This window comes from Enhydra lutris, unplaced genomic scaffold (assembly GCF_002288905.1).
Source record: "Enhydra lutris kenyoni isolate GAN:26980312 unplaced genomic scaffold, ASM228890v2 scaffoldscaffold9, whole genome shotgun sequence".
Taxonomy (NCBI): Eukaryota; Metazoa; Chordata; class Mammalia; order Carnivora; family Mustelidae; genus Enhydra; species Enhydra lutris.
In genome coordinates this window covers 58,363,060-58,385,735 of record NW_019154093.1, presented here as the reverse complement: position 1 = coordinate 58,385,735, position 22,676 = coordinate 58,363,060, and the positions used below count along the sequence as shown (strand labels likewise).

At 38.4% G+C, this 22,676-nt stretch overlaps 1 protein-coding gene across 1 annotated transcript in view; it reads right to left on the bottom strand.

Annotated features, from left to right (window-relative positions):
- Window positions 1-10,553, bottom strand: part of LOC111143209 (KIAA1107 ortholog) — a 106,766-nt gene extending 96,213 nt beyond the window's left edge. Inside the window, exons 1-2 of the mRNA XM_022496773.1 lie at window positions 10,405-10,553; window positions 3,625-3,822 (exon numbers count right to left, since the gene is read on the bottom strand). Coding sequence (XP_022352481.1) covers window positions 3,625-3,822; window positions 10,405-10,553 — 347 coding nt within the window. The remainder of the gene's footprint in view (window positions 1-3,624; window positions 3,823-10,404) is intronic.
- Between the last annotated feature and the right edge of the window lie 12,123 nt (window positions 10,554-22,676).

Here is a 22,676-nt window from a genome sequence, read left to right as displayed (position 1 = left end):
ATATACTTAAATACAGTGAATACAACAAGACACCTATCCCACCCACTTCCAACCCTGCTAGTCTAAGAAATGTGAGAGAAAATAACCATTACCTGAAAAAGCTGCAGGGGAAACACAATCTTTTGCTCTGTGCTGTTCTGTATGTTTATACCTTACTGACAAGTTATCTTAGCATCCCCCAGTAATTAATGTTAAGTTGTAAATTTAAAGGTCATTCCTCTTAAAAAAAAAAAAAAAAGACTATGGAATAAATAATTGAAGCGTGAAAAGAAAAAAAGGTCTTTCCTCTTTTCTTTACACACACACACACACACACACACACACACACACACACACACTGACAACTACGACAGGGTATGTCTTCTTAGGAAATCAGATTTTTATGATGCTAAGTTGAATTTTTGAATTTTAATCACAAGGTCATGAAGCAAGAACTATTTCCCATTGCCAATCATTTGAATCATATATGATGCTGCTATATATAAAACAATTTTTCACAGACTGTATTTCCTACTCTAACTCAAGTGCATAATACCAAAGGACTCTGTAGTAAGTAGCAATATAACAATATTTCAAAAAAATTTTTTGGTTACCTAAAGAAAAAGACGTGCAATAAAGAACTGAATTTCATAAGTAAGATTTTAAAAATTATTTTTCAGAAGTTGCACTGAAAAAATTAATCTCAATATTTTACATTATAATCTTCTTATACTTTATATAGATGAAATTTCAATACAATCTGCTAAAAAAAAGAAGGGGTATGTCACAAGCACTTTCTCTGTGCAAGACACTACAAGAGATACTACTGAGGACGTTCACATCAATGAGATGATCTCATTTCAAGGAGCTTACATAACCACAGACATACATGACTAACTTAATATAAAACAAAATGTGATTAGTGCTTAAAATAGAGGCTGTGAAGTGCTATGAAGAACAAAGCCATCTACTCCAACATCCTTGTTCTAAATATGAGAAAACTGAGGCTCACAGAAATCATAAAACAAGGTAATACACAGCCCAAAGGCAGATCTCTGCTGTTGTTGCCAAATCCAGTGCCTCCTCCACTCTACCATGCTATCTCTTAATTTTTTTCTATTACTTTTCATGACAATAAATAAAAGAAAACATTGATATAGTTTCTTCCTTTCTCTGATATATAAAAATCTGACATATCCTATGGATCTTCATCTAAGCATTCGCTCAAGGGGTGCCTGGTTGGCTCAACAGAGAATGCAATTCTTGATCTCGGGGTTGTTTGAGCCCCACATCGGGTGTAGACATTACTTGAGAATAAAATATTTTTAAAAAAGAAGAAAATAAAATAAAAATAAACATACACTCAAGAAATATATCATTTCACAGAGCCTACCATAGGCCTACTACTATAAATAACACTTAATAAAATGTATTCCAGGGCGCCTGGATGGCTCAGTGGGTTAAGCCTCTGCTTTCAACTCAGGTCATGATCTCAGGGTCCTGGGATGGAGCCCCGCATCAGGCTCACTGCTAAGTGGGAGCCTGCTTCCCCCCGTCCCTTTTCCATTTATGCATATAGGAGTCTCATAGAAGAAACTCTGAAATAATAAAGAAGTCAGATCATTCAAGCATGTCAGAGCATAAAAAGAAGAAAAATAAACTAAATCACACAGGGGTGCCTGGGTGGCTCAGTGGGTTAAGCCTCTGCCTTCGGCTCAGGTCATGATCTCAGGGTCCTGGGATCGAGTCCCACATTGGACTCTCTGCTTGGCAGGGAGCCTGCTTCCTCCTCTCTCTCTCTGCCTACCTCTCTGCCTACTTGTGATCTCTCTCTGTCAAATAAATAAATAAAATCTTTAAAAAAATCAATCAATCAATCACACAAATATACTTAAAATTTAATTACCCCAAAATAATTTTCTACACTAACGTCAGTATGATTTAGATTACAGGCAAAATGTACATCAGCAAATAACTAAAAGACTAGCATCAAAAAATACTTAGAATCCAGAATACAAAAACACAAAATTCAACTTTAAAAAAGCCAGTATTGGCTTTAAAACTTAGTGTTCCACATTTACTTTTCATCACTAAGCACTCAAATCAAGAGGCACTAACCAGTACATACCAACCCTTTTACACACGGCCTTGCCCATAACAGGGCATAACAAACACCTGCTGAATAAGAGTATGTGTTGGGTGGTATGACAGAAAGCCACTAAAAGAATCATTTAGGAAAATACTGACTTCCACATATTGGAAAAAAGGAAGAAATTATGGTAGGGCAGGATTTAAAAAACTGAAATGAAATACAAATAAACACTTCAAGATTTACAAACATAGGGGCGCCTGGGTGGCTCAGTGGGTTAAGCTGCTGCCTTCGGCTCAGGTCATGATCTCAGGGTCCTGGGATCGAGTCCCGCATCGGGCTCTCTGCTCAGCAGGAAGCCTGCTTCCCTCTCTCTCTCTCTCTCTCTCTGTCTGCCTCTCCATCTACTTGTGATCTCTCTCTGTCAAATAAATAAATAAAATCTTAAAAAAAAAAAAAGATTTACAAACATAAAAAATTAGTGAATTTCTATGGTGCTTATTAGATGCCAGGCATTTTACACCTGATGAAATTCCAGGCACAGAATGATTAAGTTTGAGGCACACAACTATGAAATGGCAGCGCAGAGAACTTGAACTCAGGCATTCTAGCCATAGAGTCCATGTTACTTAAATGTCACAAGTCTAAAAGAGGTACAATTTTGAGAAACTACATTAGAAAATACTTCCCTTCTGGATACATTTAGCAAAAATGAGTGTCAAATCATTACACAAATGTGCAGACAATAGTAAGGGATTAAAATAAAATTCTATTCAACTAGAATGGGAATTAATTTAAACTAATTTCTTCCATTACTTCGGTGATGAAAATTTGTGAATTCACGAGTTCAATGGATGCTCTATTTTCAAAAATTTTGACCATACTCAAGCCATAAGAATAAAAGGTTATGATCTCATATTTTTACAAACATAATCTAAAGTTTTGCATAAGGAAGTCAGTAAGTTAGTATATAGCAAGGTTCTTGCATATGAATGATTTTTGTGTATCAACAATACAGAAGTCAGTATACAGCAATGATTCTCAGCAGAGGCTTATTCTACCCCCAAGAGGACATTTGGCAACATCTGGCGGCCATATTGATTGTCACAACTTGGGGGTGGGGGAACTCAGGAAGAATGCTACTGGCATCTAAGGGCTAGAGGAGAGGGATGTTGCTAAACATCCTAAAATGCACAGCACAGCACAGATCCCACCCACAACAAAGAATTATCCTATCCAAAATGTCAATAGTGCTACTGTCAAAAAACCTTGGCACAGAGCAATTCATTCAAATTACTAGAGAATACACTATTTCTCCTCTTTCAGGCTCAATCTCAAATTAGTACTTAGTCTTTCCCAATACTAAGCCCTTAATACTCTGATACTCATACTTAGCCTCTACTATTACGAAGATAATTTGGAATGTAAATGAATGGATTTTTTTAGGTTATAAAACAGATATGAAAATACAGGAAATAAAAACATACATATGTGTTGAAAAGATAAAGAGTTATATATTAGACTTAAATATGAGAGAAAAAAGATAAAACACTTACTGTAAAAATGTTCTAAATTCTGAAGCTTCAAAGTTCTCCACAGCAATAGACTCATGATTTGTTAAATTATCAGATGTCTGTCCAACAGTATGAAAATAGAAGTCAGGAACCCTTGCTAAAAGGACTGCCTTGTGTGCTTTGAACAAAGTATTACCTACAGAGAAAGTAACATCTGTATGGATTTCTTCCCTTAGGAGCCTGTAATGAATAAAAAGGAACCAGAATTTAATTAGTGATACTCAGAAATATATAATATGCCCATTTCTATAAAATAATCTTTCAAAATAGCACACACTAAAAATAAAAAGGTAAGTCACAAAATTAAAATAGCTTAATATGAAAATGAGTTTGTTCTCAGTTCATTCCAAAGAACACTGCTTAATACTGGCTTAGAATCTAATTTTCTAAAATTTATAGTGAATGGGGCACCTGGGTGGCTCAGTGGGTTAAGCCTCTGCCTTCATCTCAGGTCATGCTCTCAGGGTCCTGCGATCAAGCCCCGCATAGGGCTCTCTGCTCAGTGGGGAGCCTGCTTCCCCCCCTCTCTCTCTCTGCCTGCCTCTCTGCCTACTTGTGATCTCTGTCTGTCAAATAAATAAATACGATCTTAAAAAAAAAATAAAATAAAATTTATTGTTAAAACAAAGGTAACTACACTCATAAGAGTAAGACTATTTTTTCAAAAAAATTTTTTTAATTCCTTCTGATCATAAAAAATTTATATTCTGCTTTTTATATTGATTTTCCTTTAAAATGTACCTACTTTAGCTTTATTTCAGAAAAAGAACACAAAGTAATATGGTTACTGACTGCTGAAAAGAATAAGTTTTTTAAAATCTTACTAAAAGAAGCAAAAAAAGTAAAATGTCAACAACACAAGCAAGCTGAGTATAACAATAGACAATACAGATTAGAAACTGGTACATTTTGTTCTGACTATTGTTAAATATCAAGTCTGAAATGCAGGCTTGGCTGTCAAGAATGTGACATTTAAGCCCTTTTCCAGGTTTTTCCTCACACAAATAGAACAAACCATGCTATAATCTATTATTAAAATGATGGGGTCATGGGGTAACCCATTCAAATCCCTTTACTAATGCACAGGGTTGTGGTAAAGCCCACTGATTACATGTAAAGTGATGGAAGAACGGAAATCAGCATCATAATACAAACTGTCATAATCTTTTGTCCCTGTGGTAACTATATATTTCTACTCTCTAAATACTAAATAATACTTCATATCACTGTATCATTATCCTCGGCAAGATATGTATTCTCAGAGGACTCCGTATCACAGGGTATACCTGGCAATCACACCAGTACACTATAGGAGGTAGAACTAATGGATAAAGATATCCATTACAGTGAAAGCTTAGAATGTTGCCACTGACACTCTCACTCCTCCAAGACCAAGTTAACGGCTCCTTCCTCTGATCCCAACACAATTGGTGCATACCTCTATACAGCCCTTCTGTCACTGCATCATTATTTTTTGAGTCTTTCTCTCTACTAGGCAATAAATTCCCAAAGGCAAAAACTGTATATGCAGTATACAGAGCTCAGTATCTGCTTGTTCAATTTTGTTGTATTTTACACTAAAAAAACAAATGCTTCAGAGCACAAAACTTTCAGAACCTTGGAAACAACAAGCAAACAGAAACATTTTAGTCAATATTTTATTTTTTTTTTAAGATTTTATTTATTTATTTGACAGATTGCAAGTAGGCAGAGAGGAAGGCAGAGAGAGAGAGGCAGAAGCAGGCTCCCCGCTGAGCAGAGAGCCCAAAGCAGGGCTCGATCCCAGGACCCCGGGACCGTGACCCAAGCAGAAGGCATAGGCTCTACACTGAGCCACCCAGACGCCCCCATTTTAGTCAATATTTTAATCAATAAATTATTTTTATTAAGTAGTTTTTAAAGTTATGCAAAAATGGGGGCGCCTGGGTGGCTCAGTGAGTTAAAGCCTCTGCCTTCAGCTCAGGTCATGATCTCAGGGTCCTGGGATAGAGCCCTGCATCAGACTCCCTGCTCAGTGGGGAGCCTGCTTCCTCCTCTCTCTCTCTCTGCCTGCCTCTCTGCCTCTCTGTCTGTCAAATAAATAAATAAATAATCTTTGAAAAAATAAAGTTATGCAATAATGTACTGGTCTCTCAAACTTTAATAAAAACTCAAACTGCACATCAATTTATTCCTCCCTCCCATCTACCTTTTCTCTATCCTCCATTCTTCCCCAAGTGAATAAGAAAGCAATGCAGCTGGTAACCATATAACATCACTAGGGAATCTGCCTGGTTCTTAATACATGCTCATGAGTATTTGTTAAATAAAAAAAATTTAATGTGTTTAAAAAAATGTGAACATGAAAATATAGTGTCTTTTATTTTTTAAAACTACTTATATCAGTTACAAGAATATCTTGTATGTTATAAGTAACAGAATTATCCGACTCAGACTGGCTTAAATATTAAAGGGAGTTTGTTGGCTCATCTAATAGTAAAGTCTAGAAGAAGGGCAGGTTGAATCAAAGGCTCAACCATGTCTAGGTCCAGCTTCTATCTCATTTCTCAGCCCACTGCTGCACTAATCTAATGCATTTTGGACTGCTGATTATCACTAAAAATGTATTAAGCATGTTCTATGTACCAAGCACTGGGTACAGACTGATGACTAAAACATGTGCACTTAAGGATTTTACTGAATAGTATGGAAGACAGGCCTGAAAATTAAAGACTGTGAAATATTCAATAACACATGTAAGTAAAATTTTTTCAGAGACAGGCATAAAAGACCTTACAGAGGACAAGAAAACCAAATGAGATTTCAAAGATCAAATAAGAGTTGGTCAGGGCAGCAAGGCAAGGTCATAAAGAGTGAGTTCCTGGTGCCACGTTCCTTGCTAAGGTATGTGTGAGTATGCAGCTACAGACTGGTCAGTAGAGAGTACTGAGGGGCTAAGAAGTGACAGATGAAGCTGCTGGGATAAAGACCAATAAGAGGCAAAGAGTTTAATTCTATCTTACAGCTGAAGGCGAATCACCAAATGATTAGAAATATGGACAAATTCATTTTTCAAAATATCACCTATTAGTTGTGTAGACAAGGAATTAGCGGGAAATGAGAATGAGGATGAGAAAATTAATGCACAACACAGATGAATGATGGTTTGAGCCTGGCTTGAGCCAGGAGAGATCAATGGTGATACAGACTATGGAATAGAATTAAAATATACTTTGGTAATAAAATTGGCAGGAGGTGGTGACTGAATGTAGAAGGTGAATGGAAGGGAATAACCTCTCTTTTTTGGCTTGAACGACTGGGTGCTGATGATACTATCTTTTATAAAGATAAAAGTTATTAACTTTAATAACCTTTACTGTCTATCTGCTATTCCAACCTTCATTTTCAACTCCAGACATATTTCCAATTGTCTCCTGAATATGGCTTCCTCAACATTCACCATGCTCCTCCCTTTCAAATGCCCCAAGACTTGGCTTGTTTCCTTTCCCCTGTACCTCCACATATAATTGGTCACCGACCCCATCAACTGCACATGTGAATCCCTTCCCCTTCTTCCATCACCACTGCCTTACGTATCCCTTGACTATTAAAAAATCTCCTAGCTAGTTTCCTTGTTTCTAATTTCTCTTCCCTCAACTCAAGAACTAAATGTTAATTTTCATTTTAAAAACACCAATGGCTCTCCACTGCCTCCACAATATATTCCAAACTCTTCACTAAAGAAAGAAGGCCTCCACGATCTAGTCTTAGTTTACCCATTCACCCTCATCTGCTATCACTTTGGTTGCAGGCCATACCCACAATCCCCTCCCAAAAAGCTACCGAATTCATTTATCATTCATATATGGCTCGTCTTTGTAGCACATGACCCTGATGCTCTTAACCACATCTGAATGAATAATGGAATGAGCCAAAGTTAGCCATCAGCCAATGTGGTAGTTAAACAAGTAAACTCTAGCAGAGATGGTCTATAATAAACAGGAACCGAGTGATGACACTGTATGAGAGTTGCAGAGCAAATCTAAACTAGAGTAAGAAAAAGAAATGGGTAAGGATAGAAGCAAAGATAAAGAAAATAAATTACCGGAAGATTATTTTGTATAACTATTGCAGAGAAAACAGACTGAGTAGGCTCATATTCTGGTTGTATGACCTTGGGCAAGTTATTTTAACGTTTTTGGAGTCAGAATGTCAAGGTTTTTATTTGGACTCTATCACTTCATGGCTAATGCTCAGCTTCCTTATCTGTTAAATGGAAATAATACCAAGATTTACTTCACAGGGTAGTCAACCCAGCATCTAACTAATAGTAGAAGAGCAATAAGTTTAGCTATTTTTATTACAACTGTCCTGAATAATGGTCCACTTCTCAATGAGGTCTTACTGTATAATTGCTGTTATATCCCAAGCAACTTTCCAATTCTACAACAGATCTGGCTTTTTGACCACTGAAATAGTTTCTTATTTTACTCACTTCTCCATCTACCCTATTATCTCAGGTCACCCAGAGGTGTCTCTGTTCCCTGATGTTTAAGAATCTAATACAACATGCTTTCCCAAAATAAACCAAACTCTTTCAAATCTCTGTGCTTTTATAGAAGCAATTTCCTTTGTTGAGATATCCTCTGACTTTTCCCTTCCTAATCTTTACCTAATCAATGGGGAATCAATCCTCAAGAGATCAAACACCACCCTAAAAATGTTCCCTAAACTCACCCCAGTCCCCATAACTTTTGCTTGACTATTATCTCTCTTACTGGAGTGTAAGCACAACACCAAAGCTACGTCTTATTAATCTTTGATTCTTCAGGACCTAGTACAAATCTAGGTACATGGTGGGTGGGTGGGATACTTCATTAATATTTGCAGAATAAATCCATTTTATTTCTGTGTTTGAAAAAAATTAATTTGGTACAAGAATTAGGGTGCTGGGTACGCATATGAAGTTTTCTTGTTAAAAAAAAAAAGAACTGCTACATCTTTTTCTTTCTTTCTTTTTTTTTTTTTTTTTTGCTTGTAATAGGAACCTGGGAGTTCAGGATCCTATCCTTAATTACTGCTCAGATGAGTTCACCTACTATACCTGAATTTCATTTTCTTTATATAAATCAGACATCTTATCTTCCTTAAATTCCTGACACCTTAAGACTTATAATTCAACCCAAAGAATAAAGTCACTGAAAAGAAGGAGTGCTTCATTCTTACAGATTCACCCTAGAAACAGAACAACTTCAGTTTTATTTTTCCATATTTTACATTAATCCCTCACTGGTGGAGACAAAGCAGCATCTCTGGCAGATAAGTCCAAATTAAAGGGAATTTTTTTTACTACATAGAAAGCACAGTTTATAGCTGCTGGAGCTTAAGTGTAGGGGATAGAAGGCACTTTAAAAAAAAAAAATGCAGAATGCTGCACAACTGTTGGTTATTAGTGGTAATTATGTTTACTGTAGTTCAGTAGTTCTCAAAGTGTGACTCAAGCAGCTAGCAGCAGCAGCAGCATCACCTGGGACCTTGTTAGAAATGCAAACACTCTTGGGGCGCCTGGGTGGCTCAGAGGGTTAAAGCCTCTGCCTTGGGCTCAGGTCATGATCCCAGGGTCTTGGGATCGAGCCCCGCATCGGGCTCTCTCCTTGGTGGGGAGCCTGCTTCCTCCTCTCTCTCTCTCCCTCTGTCTGCCTCTCTGCCTACTTGTGATCTCTCTCTGTCGAATGAATAAATAAAATCTTAAAAAAAAAAAAAAAATGCAAACGCTCTCTTCCTGACCAACTGAATGAGTATTATGGTCTATGGACCCAGTAAATCTAAGTTTTAACAAGCCCTCCAGGTGATTCTGATGCACACTAAAGCTTACAAAATCAGTTTTGGTGGAAATGGCAATTGGCTAGGGAATATTTCTAGGCTTTATTTTCTTTATAGACGGAGATGTCATTAACCGGATTCACCAGAGCCTGAGTTAAGCTTCAGAACATCCCTCCATTTGCTTGTGTCCTCATGGGAGCTGTAGAGTGTTCTAGGTGGAGAGGGGAAACCAGTTTGCAGTCAGGAAATATTTCTACATAAACATTTCTGGTAAATTGTTTAAAGAAAATTCTGAAGAAAAGACCTCCAAGACTCCACTAATTTATTCTATTTTTTCCTTAATCTAAATAAATATTCATTTTTATACCTAACATTTTTCTTAAACTAAGCTTCTTTTTTTAAAGTGTACTCTTCAGTACCATGAAACCTGCCTGGATCCATCCCAACCTTAGTGACGTGTCTTTCAAAAACTAAGTGTAGGGGCACCTGGGTGGCTCAGTGGGTTAAAGCCTCTGCCTTCCGCTCAGGTCATGATCCCAGGGTCCCGGGATCGAGCCGCGCATCAGGGAGCCTGCTTCCCCTCTCTCTCTGCCTACTTGTGATCTCTCTCTCTCTCTCTCTCTCTCTCTCTCTGCCAAAAAAAAAAAAAAAAAAGAGAGAGGGAGAACAGAACTAAGCTTAGTCGTCTTATTCTGTCATAAACTGGGGGCTGCATATAACTATGATACGAATTTTGGTTTCCGTTTTCAATCTGGTACGTGATCTCCGAGGTGCTCGGGATTGGGTTTTTTAGGGTGAGGTAACGGCTCTGTAGTGAGGAGACTGGTGGACGTCCTACAAAAGTCTGAGGCGAGGAGAAGGAGGAGGGGGGGATGGAGTGGCCGAAAAGGGGCCACAGCTTCTGGGGCGGAGGTAGATGCCTTAAGAACTGAAGCAGCCAGAGTTCCCGCCTCCTCCTACCTGAGCAGATCCTGGCTGAGCTGCTCCGACACCACCGCCTTCAGCCGGCGCCGCTCACAGGACCCCTTTCTTTGCAACCCCTTACTGCCAACTCCAGGGGACCCCAGAAGTACCACGGGCGCCGCGCTACCCTCCCCACAGCCGGCCATGTCCTACAAAGGTACCGCGGCACCCCGCAGGCCCTGTGTGGGATCTCAATTTCGGGCTGTGGAAGAAGGGGGCGTTGCCAACCCAACGCTCAGCTCCTACCCGAATCCGCCCCTCAGAGAAAGGTTGACACCTCCCCGGTTGCACACGGTCCCTTACGGCAGCAGGGCAGCTCTGCCGGGCGATCTGGGAGTCTCGCGCCGACACGTGACCCCAGAAGGGTGTGCGCAGGCGTAGTAGCTCTGTTTACTTAGGCCGGGAGGCACCCCGCCCCCATTGCCTGGGAGCAAACCACGTCTGGGGAGTATCCAATCTCTCCGGTTATTTTTCCTGGGTCTCTTTGCGTTGGGGGTGGTGCCAACCACTCAATTTAATAGTTTTATTGTGAGCCAAGTTCAGATCAACCTGCGAACCTTTCCGCGTTATGTCTTCCTGGGATGTCAGCGCTTTCCTCCCCCCCACCAGGAAAAAATAGGTTCACAGGACCCTTTACGGTGGCGAGTCACGCTCCCTTATTTTGTCGCTTTAGGCAAGAAAAACTGGGGGTGTGAGGAGCGGGGAAAGAACTTCGTAAAATCAGCAAGAGTTAGAACACTCCTGAGTCCCCTGCAGAGGGTGTGTACAGTCTAAAAGCCCCCGGTCTTTTTCTAATCCAGGGAGTGTCTCCTATAACCGCTCTTCAACTTCAACCGAGAAATGACAGCTTGCGACCTTGGGATAGGGATATTATCTTAGATTATAGCCCCTAAATGCAACCACAAAGTGTTCTTATAAAAGAGCAGTATAAAGAGATTATACCTAGAAGGGAAAAGGCAATGTGACCACAAGGAGAAGAATGCCGGAAGTCACCAGAAACTGAAACAGACAAAGAATAAATCTTCCCCTAGAGCCTCCAGAGAGAGGATAGCCCTGTCCACACGTTGATTTTGGCCTATGGAAATTAGTTTTGTACCTCTGCCTCCAGAACTGGGAAGGAGTAAATTTCTGTTGTTTAAAAAAGAAAGAAAGAAAGAAGGAACGAACTATCCGCTTGTATTCCAACGCTTTGCATACAAAGGCATAATATTTATAATGAGGAAGGGAGGAGGTAAGGCTGAATGGGACAGAGCCTTTAATTGAATGGGGAAGTGAATGGATTGATGAGCTATCGAATTTCGAACATTTCAGCCTGAAGGAAATAGCTGGACTAGATATCATTTAAAAATCTTTTGGTATTTTTTAACTTACCTCCTCTGAAGGAAGAAAGCTCAATAGTTAGGCTTCGTTCAGAAGCTTCGCACAAAGTATCCTTTGTGGTTGCTTGGTTTGAATCGGTTTTTAGACGAGTCAGAAGTTACATTTGGTTTTTATGTCCCCTGAGTCTCTTCTAAATACTAAGTATTTGGAAAATAGATGGACCTTGTACCTTAAGGTTGGCCAGAAAGTAGCTGTTTCTCCAAATAATGCCCCTCTCAAATATTCAGACACATCAATAATGAAAAATATAACTGGATAATTGATTCTTAATTATTCATGTAGAAAAGAGGAGTGTCAAAAATAATAATAGCTAATATTTATTAAGTGCTTTTATTAGGTGAAAGAACTGCTCTCCTGCTTTAAATGCATTAACTCAATCTTCACAACTACCATTTAGCTAGGCACTAATATGAGCCTAATCTGCAGGTGAGGAAGTTGAGGTATGAGAAGACAGGTAATTTGGCAAAGGCCACAGTCAGTATAGTGGTGGTCTAAGTATTAAAATTTGGGCTGACTAGCAACCAACTCTTCCCCTTCAAAGTCCTAAAGAGTTCTACCATGCCCCTTTATCAGCTGAGGTAACAGGCATTTTCACCATCCACAATTGCATTTATTATTAACTCACTGGTTCGGAATGGATGACAGAATGGTTTCTGGTTCATATAATTTAATTCTCTTAAAACACCTTAGGCGGGGTGCCTGGGTGGCTCAGTGGGTTAAGGCCTCTGCCTTCCGCTCAGGTCATGATCCCAGGGTCCTGGGATCGAGCCCCAAATCAGGCTCTCTGCTCAGTGGGGAGCCTGCTTCCTCCTCTCTCTCTGCCTGCCTCTCTGACTACTTGTGATCTCTGTCTGTCAAATAAATAAATAAAATCTTTAAAAAAAAATAATAAAAACACCTTACGCAATTGACTATGTGAAGTAATTAAAGAATAAGTGCCCTTTTAAAAATCAAAATATTTAAAAATAAATAAAAAATAAATAAAAAACAAAAATCTGGTCAATGATACTTCACATTTAACCATTAGAGAATTTTTACCTAAAGCACTATTTTTGTTTTAATTAATTCAGGCTGTGGAGTCAGTTATACCTTAATGTGAGTAAAGTGATCAGATTTTTTTCCTGAAAGACACTTAGGAAAATAAGAGAACCCTAAGGAACTAACAATGGGAACTTTGAAGGTAGACAGCTAAATCTATAATTTTTGGTTGGGTTGGCCTTAACTATGATTCTCATGTGTGAAAGTCAATTTAGGAAGGAAAAAAAACAAACAAAAACAGAAAAAAAAACCCTCTTCTAAGAACTACCATTTCATGAAAGAAACGTGACTTTTTGGATGCATTATTTTTTTCTTCTTTAAAAATGTTTTCATTTGAGGGGCACCTGGGTGGCTCAGCGGGTTAACCCTCTGCCTTCGGCTCAGGTCATGGTCTCAGGGTCCTGGGATCAAGTCCCGCATCGGGCTCTCTGCTCAGAGGGGAGCCTGCTTCCCTCTGTCTCTCTGCCTGCCCCTCTACCTATTTGTGATCTCTCTCTCTCTCTCTCTCTCTGTCAAATAAATAAATAAAATCTTTTAAAAAAATGTTTTCATTTGAAACATTTCAAATATACAAGTAAGTAAAGAGAGAGATACAATGAACCCCAATATACCCATTACCAAAATGGGCATATGTGCCTTATCAAGCCTTCTCTTCTTTTGGTCCTTTCTCATGTTTTCTTCTTTCCTTCCTTCTTCCCTTCCTTCCTTCCTTCTAAAAATTTTGAAAGTAAAACCACAGACATTATTTAATTTTATTCCTACATACTTCAGTATGCATCTCTTTAAAAAATTGGATGATTTCTAACTTCTAACATTATTCCTTACAAATTAACAATAATTCTATTTACTATGTAACCCATTGTAAAATTTTCGCAACTGTCCTAAAAATATCCTTTATAGTTGGTTTGTTTGAATCCATTTTCAAATGATTCAGAGGTTGCATTTGGTTCTTAAGTCTCCTGAGTCTCTTCTAATCTAGAGCAGTTCCCTCTCCCATTTTTATCTTCATGCCATTGATGTAGCAGAAGCCTGGTCAGCTGAGCTGTAGAATATCCCACATTTTAAATTTTACTGTTTGTGTCCTTGTAGTATCACTTACTATGTTCATTTATACCATACATTTCCTGCAAATGTTAGTTTCAGAGGCTTGATTAGATTCAGGTTCAATTCTTTAACACAAAAATATTTAATAGATGGAATATTAGGTGGAATATTAGTTTTCTATTGTTGCTTTAACACATTACCACAAATTTAGTGGCTCAAAAACAACAAATTTTTTCCCTTCAGTTTTGTAGATTAGAACCCCCAAATGGGGGGCGCCTGGGTGGCTCCGTGGGTTAAGCCGCTGCCTTCGGCTCAGGTCATGATCTCAGGGTCCTGGGATCGAGCCCTGCATCGGGCTCTCTGCTCAGCAGGGAGCCTGCTTCCTCCTCTCTCTCTCTGCCTGCCTCTCTGCCTACTTGTGAGTTCTCCTTCTCTCTGTCAAATAAATAAAAAATCTTAATTAAAAAAAAAAAAAAAGAACCCCCAAATGTATCTGACTGGGCTAAGATCAAGGTTTGGGCAGAACTGCATTCCCTTATGATGGAGTTTCTAAGGGAGCGTTTCCTTGTTTTATGCAGATTCTAGAGGCTACCCATATTCCTTGGCTCTTGAATTCCTTTCTGCCATCTTCCAAGACAGCAGGTTGAGTCCTTCTTACATTGCATCATTCTGACCTCTTCTGCCTCTTCTTTGCTCTTTTAAGGCCTCTTGTGGTTACATTCTGTACAATTGGATAATCCAGGATAATCTCCCTGTTTTAAGGTCAGCTAATTAGCGAACTTAATTCTATTTGCAACCTTAATTCCCCTTTGCCCTTTGGCATGTGACCTAACATATTCCCAAATTCTGGGATTAGGATATGGACATCTTTTGGGAGGATGGGCACAGGCATTATCCTGCTTACCACAAGTGGTAATTCATTTTGTATCATATCAGGAGGTACATAATGTTTGGTTATCCTCCTTTCAATGTTGCTAAAATGTATCATACGTTTTCATCTAATAGTTTTATCTTTGATAATTCTTGCTTGGACCAACTAGGGATTGCAAAATGATTTTAGAATTGCATCATTCATTTGCTGGAAATTTGCTGGAAATGTTCCTTAAAGAAGAACCATCCTTCATCAGTTAGAAATATTGGATATCCAGAAAGACATTTCACACTGCAAAGGCAGGATAAAGACTTAATTCTCTTATTTAAATTATCATTTTTCCAAGTAAGGAGTTGATAACCTCATTAATTCCAATGTGTTCAATTTATCATTTTTGTTATCTTCATGAACTCACTGATTTTTATTTATGCAAAGACAATTGCATTTATTCTTTTTGATGCTCAAATTGCCTTATCTGACCAATGGGAGTTCCTTTGTATTGGCTCCTGTGTCCCTTTGACACGTTCTTTAATCTGTGGTAGCTTCCTTGCTTTCTGGCACAACCAGATACTAGATACGTTATTTATTTTCCACCCCAGCTATTCTCCCAAATAGCTACAGTTCTTTTAGTGTGTACTGGTAGATAGAGCTCACAATCTGGGTATTAACTGTGCTCACTAATATTGGGCTGGGTTCTTTCTTTCTTTTTTTTTTTTTAATTAACATATAATGTATTAGCCCCAGGGGTACAGGTATGTGAATACCCAGGTTTACACTTCACAGCACTCACCATAGCACATACCTTCCCCAGTGTCCATAACCCCACCACCCTCTCCCTGTCCCCCTCCCCCCAGCAACCCTCAGTTTGTCTTGTGAGATTAAGAGTCTTTTATGGTTTGTCTCCCTCACAATCCCATCTTGTTTCATTTATTCCTTTCCTACCCCCTAAATCCCCCACGTTGCATCTCCACTTCCTCATATCAGGGAGATGATATGATAGTTGTCTTTCTCCGATTGACTTATTTTGCTAAGCATAATGGGTCCTGGGTTGTTTCTAAGCAATACATGTTTTTATAAGAAAAAAAATTGCTGAATTTATACTATATCTGATTCAAATTTAGTATTATGAGATTTTTAGATTCTTTGTTTTTAAACTCTGTTCTTTTTTTCTTGCACTGAAAAACTCTTGGTTCCTAACAACATTAATAGAATTACTTACCTATACATTCTTATGGAAGTTATTAGAGTTTCATCATAATATGAATATTACAACTAACAATTAGATTATATTCAATTTAAGGTTTTGTAAATTAATATCATGGAAATATCAAGTTGGGGGAAGGGTGGACCTAGGTGACTCAGTCAGTTAAGCATCTACCTTTGGCTTAGGTCATGATCCCACGGTCCTGGGATTGAGCCCCACATCATGCTCCTTGCACAGTGGGGAAACTGCTTCTCCCTCTCTCTGCTTCTCCCTCTCCTTCTGCCTGCCACTCCCCCTGCTTGTGCTCTCTCTCTCTGTTAAATAAATAAAAACAAAATTAAAAAAAAAAAGAAACATCAAGTTGGGTAGATACAATAGAATGACTATTTTGTCCTCCCAAAATTCATATGTGGGAATCTAATACCTAGTGTGATGGAATATGGAGGTGGGGCCTTTGGGAGGTGATCAGGTCATGAGGATGGAACCCCCATGAATGGGTTAGTTCCCTTATGAAAGAGACCCCAGAGAATTTCCTTGTCTCTTCCACCATGAGAAGATATAGTGAGAAGACAGCTACTTACATACTAGGAAGCAAGCTCTTATGAAACACCAAATTTGCTAGTGCATTGATCTTAGACTTCCCAGCTTCCAGAACTATAAGAAATAAATGTTGGTTGTTTAAGCCACCCAGTCCATAGTATTTTTGTAATAGCACCCTGAACTGATACAGTGAGGATTATAAAATGTCACTTACCCACCTCCTTTCTCAGGTGAGAAATGCATGGAAATGATCTCAGAACAATATTTAATTTTTTTTCTGTCACTTTCCTTAAGCTTTCCTCCTCTGCTCACCTCCCCCTCACCTCTTCTTCCTTTCTTCTCAGAATACCAGGAAGCTAACTAATGAAATCTAAGCTTTAGGGACCTCCCCCCCCCCTTGTACAAGAAGGCTCCAGTGGAATCCTTAGAAATGTGTTTCCTTTTTGTACTTTTAGGGGTATGTTTTGGTAAATTTTGCAAAGGTAGGAAATTTTACCACATTTGATCAAGACTTTCTTTTTTTTTTTTAACATTTTATTTATTTATTTGAGAGAGAGAGATCACAAGTAGGCAGAGAGGCAGGCAGAGAGAGAGGAAGGGAAGCAGGCTCCCTGCTGAGCAGAGAGCCCTATGCAGGGCTCAATCCCAGGACCCTAGAATAATGACCTGAGCCGAAGGCAGAGGCTTTAACCCACTGAGCCACCCAGGTGCCCCAAGACTTTCTTCTTAATCAAATGTCCCCTCATATATGGTGGCACTGAGTGCCTATAGGCAATTTTTGGGATATGACCACAATGAACATAAGCTGAGGATACAGTAGTTTGAGTTAACAAGGCATATTTATTGGTTCACAATCATTTCCACATCTACATAAGTTATTGCTTCCTATTCTGGTGCAGGAATGGCTTCCAGGAATACTTAGCTGATTCATCTTGCAGAGTGACATAAATGGATAGGGCCCAAGGTCACATCACATCACATGTGAAGATGTCTTACAACAAAAGGTGCTAGAAGTATATAGGTAGTTAGAAGGTATAAGATTTGAAGCTTCAGTTCTCATTGGTATGTAGTCAGAGTGAAAGGAGTATTCTTAATAATGCAGAATATGCAATTAAAAACACAAATTTCCCCTTTAATGGGACTCAAAGTAGAATTTGTCAGAATTTATAACTTATGTTTGTAATATTATCAGCTTTCCAGAAATTGTAGTCTTTTGTAATTTCTTTTCTCATTCTAAATAATCATTTACATATCTAGAAAAAAATTTTAAGTGGCAGCCATATCACTTATAATCATTTCAGTGGTATTCCCAGTATTATATTTTACTGATGTTTATTTTTATTTTTCTTGTACTGTATTGTTACGTGTATTTATTTATTGCCAATGGAGCTCTTAATGAGATATTTTCTTTGCAAAAATGAAGAAGAGGCAATGGTCTAAAATGTTCCTCTGGCCTTACTTTAGCACTGAACAAGATATAGATATTAACTAGAACAAGGTGAACAATGTTTATCAATAGATCGCTTTTTTCTAATCTACTTTTTTAAGTTTTTATTTAAATTCCAGTTAATTAACGTTCAGTGTAATATTAGTTTCAGATGTAGAATTCTGTGATTCGTCACTTACGTGCAATACATAGTGCTCATCACAACAAGTGCCTTCCTTAATACCCATCACCTATTTAACCCATCCTTCCACCCTTCTCCCCTCCAGTAATCCTCAGTTTATTGTCTATAGTTAAGAGTCTGTTTAATGGTTTGTCTCTCTTTCCCCATGCCATGTTCATCTGTTTTGTTTCTTCAGGTCCACATATGAGTGAAATCATATGGTGTTTGTCCCTCTCTGACTTATTTCGCTTAGTGTAATACTTTCTAATTCCATCCACATCATTGCAAATGGCAACATTTCATCCTTTTTTATGGCCGAGTACTATGCAATAATTCATCAGTTGCATATAACACCCAGTGCTCTCACATCACATGCCCACTTTAATGCCTATCAGCTAATAACCCATGCCCTCATCCACCTCCCCTCTAGAAACCCTATTTGTTTCCTATAGTTACGAGTCTCTCATGGTTTGTTTCCCTTTCTGATTATTTCCCATTCAGTTTTCCCTCCCTTCTCCTATGATCCTCTCCAATGTTTCTTATATTCCACAAGTGAAACCATGTAATTGTCTTTCTCTGATCGACTTATTTCACTCAGCATAATACCCTCCAGTTCCATCCATGTTGATGTAAATGGTAAGTATTTATACTTCCTGAGTACTGAGTAATATTTGGTTATGTGTGTTTATGTATCTATACATACACACATATATATGATATATAGATAGATAGAATATATATATATATATACCATATCTTCTTTATCCATTCACCAGTCATTGGACATCTGGGCTTTTTCCATAGTTTGGCTATTGTAGACATTGCTGGGTGCACGTGCCCATTCAGATCACTACATTTGTATCTTTGGGGTAAATACCCAGTAGTGCAATTGCTAGGTCGTAAGGTAGTTCTATCTTTAACTTCTTGAGGAACCTCCATACTGTGTTCCAGAGTGGATGTACAGCTTGCATTCCCACCAACAGTATAAGAGGGTTCCCCTTTCCTCACATCCTTGCCAACACTTGCTGTTTCCTGACTTGTTAGTTTTAGTCATTCTAACTGTATACCACCTATTCTTTATCCATTCATCAGTCAATGGACACTTGGACTGTTTCCATAATTTGGCTATTGTTGATCATGATGCTCTAAACATTGGGTTGCATATATCCCTTTAAATCGGTATTTTTGTTTCCTTTGAGTAAATATCTAGTACTGCATTTGCTGGATCATAGGGTAGTTCTATTTTTACCTTTTGAGGAACCTCTATTCTGTTTTCTGGACTGACTGCCCCAGTTTGCATTCCCACCAACAGTGTAAGAGTGTTCCCTTTTCTCTGTATGCTAGCCAACACCTGTTGTTTCCTGTGTTGTTGATTTTAGCCATTCTGACTGACGTGAGGTGATATTTCATTGTAGTTTTGATTTGTATTTCCCTGATGATGAATGATGTTGAGCATCTTTTCATATATCTGTTACCATTTGTATGTATTCTTTGGAGAAAAGTCTATTCATGTCTTCTGCCCATTTTTTAAAGATTTATTTATTTATTTGAGACAGAAAGAGAGAGAGAGCATGAGTGCACAAGGTGGGGAGGGGCAGAGGGAGAAGAAGAAAATCTCAAAAAGACTCAGTGCCTAGCATGGAGCCCAACACACGGCACGATCTCATGAAGTGGAGATCACAATCTAAACCCAAATCAAGAGTCAGATGCTTAACCAACTTAACCAGGAGCCCTTGTATTAATTCTTCTTCTTTTTTTTTTAAAAAAGATTTTATTTATTTGTTTGCCAGATAGAGATCACAAGTAGGCAGAGAGGAAGAGAGAGAGAGAGGAGGAAGCAGGCTCCCCGCCGAGCAGAGAGCCCGATTCAGGGCCCAATCCCAGGACCCTGGGATCATGACCCAAGCTGAAGGCGGAGGCCTTAACCCACTGAGCCACCCAGGTGCCCCTATTTACTCTTCTTTAAATGTTTGGTAGAACTCCCTGTGAAGCCATCTAGTCCAGGACTTTTGTTTGTTGGGAGATTTTTGGTTACTGATTCAATTTCTTTGCTGGTTATCAGTCTGTTCAAGTTTTGTATTTCTTCCTGTTTCAATTTTGGTAATTTATATGTTTCTAGGAACTTGTCCACTTCTTCCAGATTGTCCAATTTGTTGGCATATAGTTTTAAACAATATTCTCATATAATTGTTTGTATTTCAGTAGTGTTAGTTGTTATTTCTTCTCTCGCATTTGTGATTTTATTTATTTTGGGCCCTTCCTCTTTTCTTTTTGATAAGTCTGGCTAGAGGTTTATCAATTTTATTAATTTCTTTCAAAGAACTAGTTCCTTGTTTCATTGATCTGTTCTGCTGGGTTTTTTAGTATCTACACCATTCATTTCTTTTTTCTTTCTCTCTCTCTCTCTCTCTTTTTGAGATAAAGATAGAGAGAGAGAGAGGAAATAGGGAGGAGCAGGGGAGAAGAGAGAATCTTAAGCAGGCTCCACACCCAGTGCAGAGCCCAATGTGGAGCTCAATCTCATAACCGTGAGATCATGACCTAAACCAAAATCAAAAGTCAGATGGTTAACCAACTGAGCCACCCAGGTGCCCCAATATACCATTTATTTCTGCTCTAATTTTTATTATTTCTCTTCTTCTGCTGACTTAAGACTTGGTGTGTTGTTCTTTTTATAGCTCCTTAGGTGTGATTATGTTGTTTATTTGACATTTTTCTTGGTTCTTGAGGTAGGCCTGTATTGCTATAAATATCCCTCTTAAGACTGCTACTGCTGGGGTGCCTGGGTGGCTCAGTGGGTTAAAACCTCTGCCTTCAGCTTGGGTCATGGTCCCGGGGTTCTGGGATCAAGCCCCACATCGGGCTCTCTGCTCGGCAGGGAGCCTGCTTCTTCCTCTCTCTCTCTCTGCCTGCCTCTCTCCCTATTTGTGATGTCTGTCAAATAAATAACTAAATAAATAAATCTTAAAAAAAAAAAAAAAAGACTGCTACTGCTGCATCCCAGAGATTTTGGACAATTGTGTCTTCATTTTCATTTGTTTCCATTTTTTTTTAATTTCTTCTTTGATTTCCTGGTTGACCCATTCATTCTTTAGTAGCATATTGTTTGACTTCCATATATTTTTCGTCTTTCCAAATTTTTTCTTGTGGTTGACTTCAAGTTTCATAGTGTTGTGTTGGAAAATATACATGGTATGATCTCAATCTTTCTGTACTGGATGAAGCCCGATTTGTGACCCAGTAAGTGATCTAGTCTGGAGAATGTCACATGTGTATTTGAAAGGAATAAGTATGCTGTTGCTTTAGAATGAAATGTTCTAAATATATCTGTTAAGTCCATCTGGTCCATTGTGTCATTCACTATCTTGCTTCCTTGTTGATTTTCTGCTTAAATGATCTGTTCGTTGGTGTAAATGAGGTGTTAAAGTCCCCTACTATTATTGTATTATTATGAATGAGTTCCTTTATGTGTGTTATTAATCGTTTTATATATTTGGGCACTCCCAAGTTGGGGGCATAAATATTTATCATTGTTAGATCTTCTTGTTGGATACACCCCTTTATTATGATATAGTGCTCTTCGTCTCTTGTTACAGTTTTTGGTTTAAAATCTAGCTTGCCTGATATAAGTATTGCTATTCCAGCTTTCTTTTGACATGAATTTGCATGATAAATTTTTCTCTGACTCCTCACTTCCAATCTGAAGGTGTCTTTAGGTCTAAAATGAGTCTCTTATAGGCAACATATAGATGGATCTTGTTTTTTTTATCCATTCTGACACTCTTTCTTTTGATTGGAGCATTTAGTCCATTTACATTCAGAGTAATTACTGATAGATATGTATTTAGTTCCATTTTATTACTTGTTTTTGTCATTGTTTCTGGAGATTTTCTGTGTTCCTTTCTAGTCTTTGTCACTTTTGGTCTTTCTCTCCCACTCAGAGTCCTTTTCAATATTTCTTACAATGTTGGCTTCATGGTCATGAACTCCTTTAGTTTCTGTTTGTCTGGGAAACTCTTTATCTCCCCTTCTATTCTGAATGACAGCCTTGCTGGATAGAGCATTCTTGGCTGCAGATTTTTTCCATTCAGCAAGTGGAATATATCATGACACTTGCTGCTTGTCAAGTTTCTGTGTAGAGATCTGAAGTTAGCCTTATGGGTTTTCCCTTGCAATTTGGGTACTTCTTTTGTCTTGCTGCTTTTAGGATTTTTTTATCACTATATTTTGAAAATTTAACTGTAATATGTCTTGGTATTGGCCTGCTTTCATTGATTTTGATGGGTGTTCTCTGTGCTTCCTGGATTTGGATGTCTGTTTCCTTCCCCAGATTAGGGAAGTTTTTAGCTATAATTTCCTCAAATAAATCTTCTGCCCCCATTTTTTCTCTTCTTCTAGGACCCCAATGATACAAATGTTACTATGTTTGATGGAGTCACAGTCTATTCTCATCATCCATAGTTCTTCTTTCTCTCTTCAGCTCTTTTCTTCTTTGTTAAACTTCATTACTTTTCATTATTCTATCCTCTATATCACTTATTCAATCTTCTGCTTCTTCAATCCTTGTAGTCATTACATTCAGATG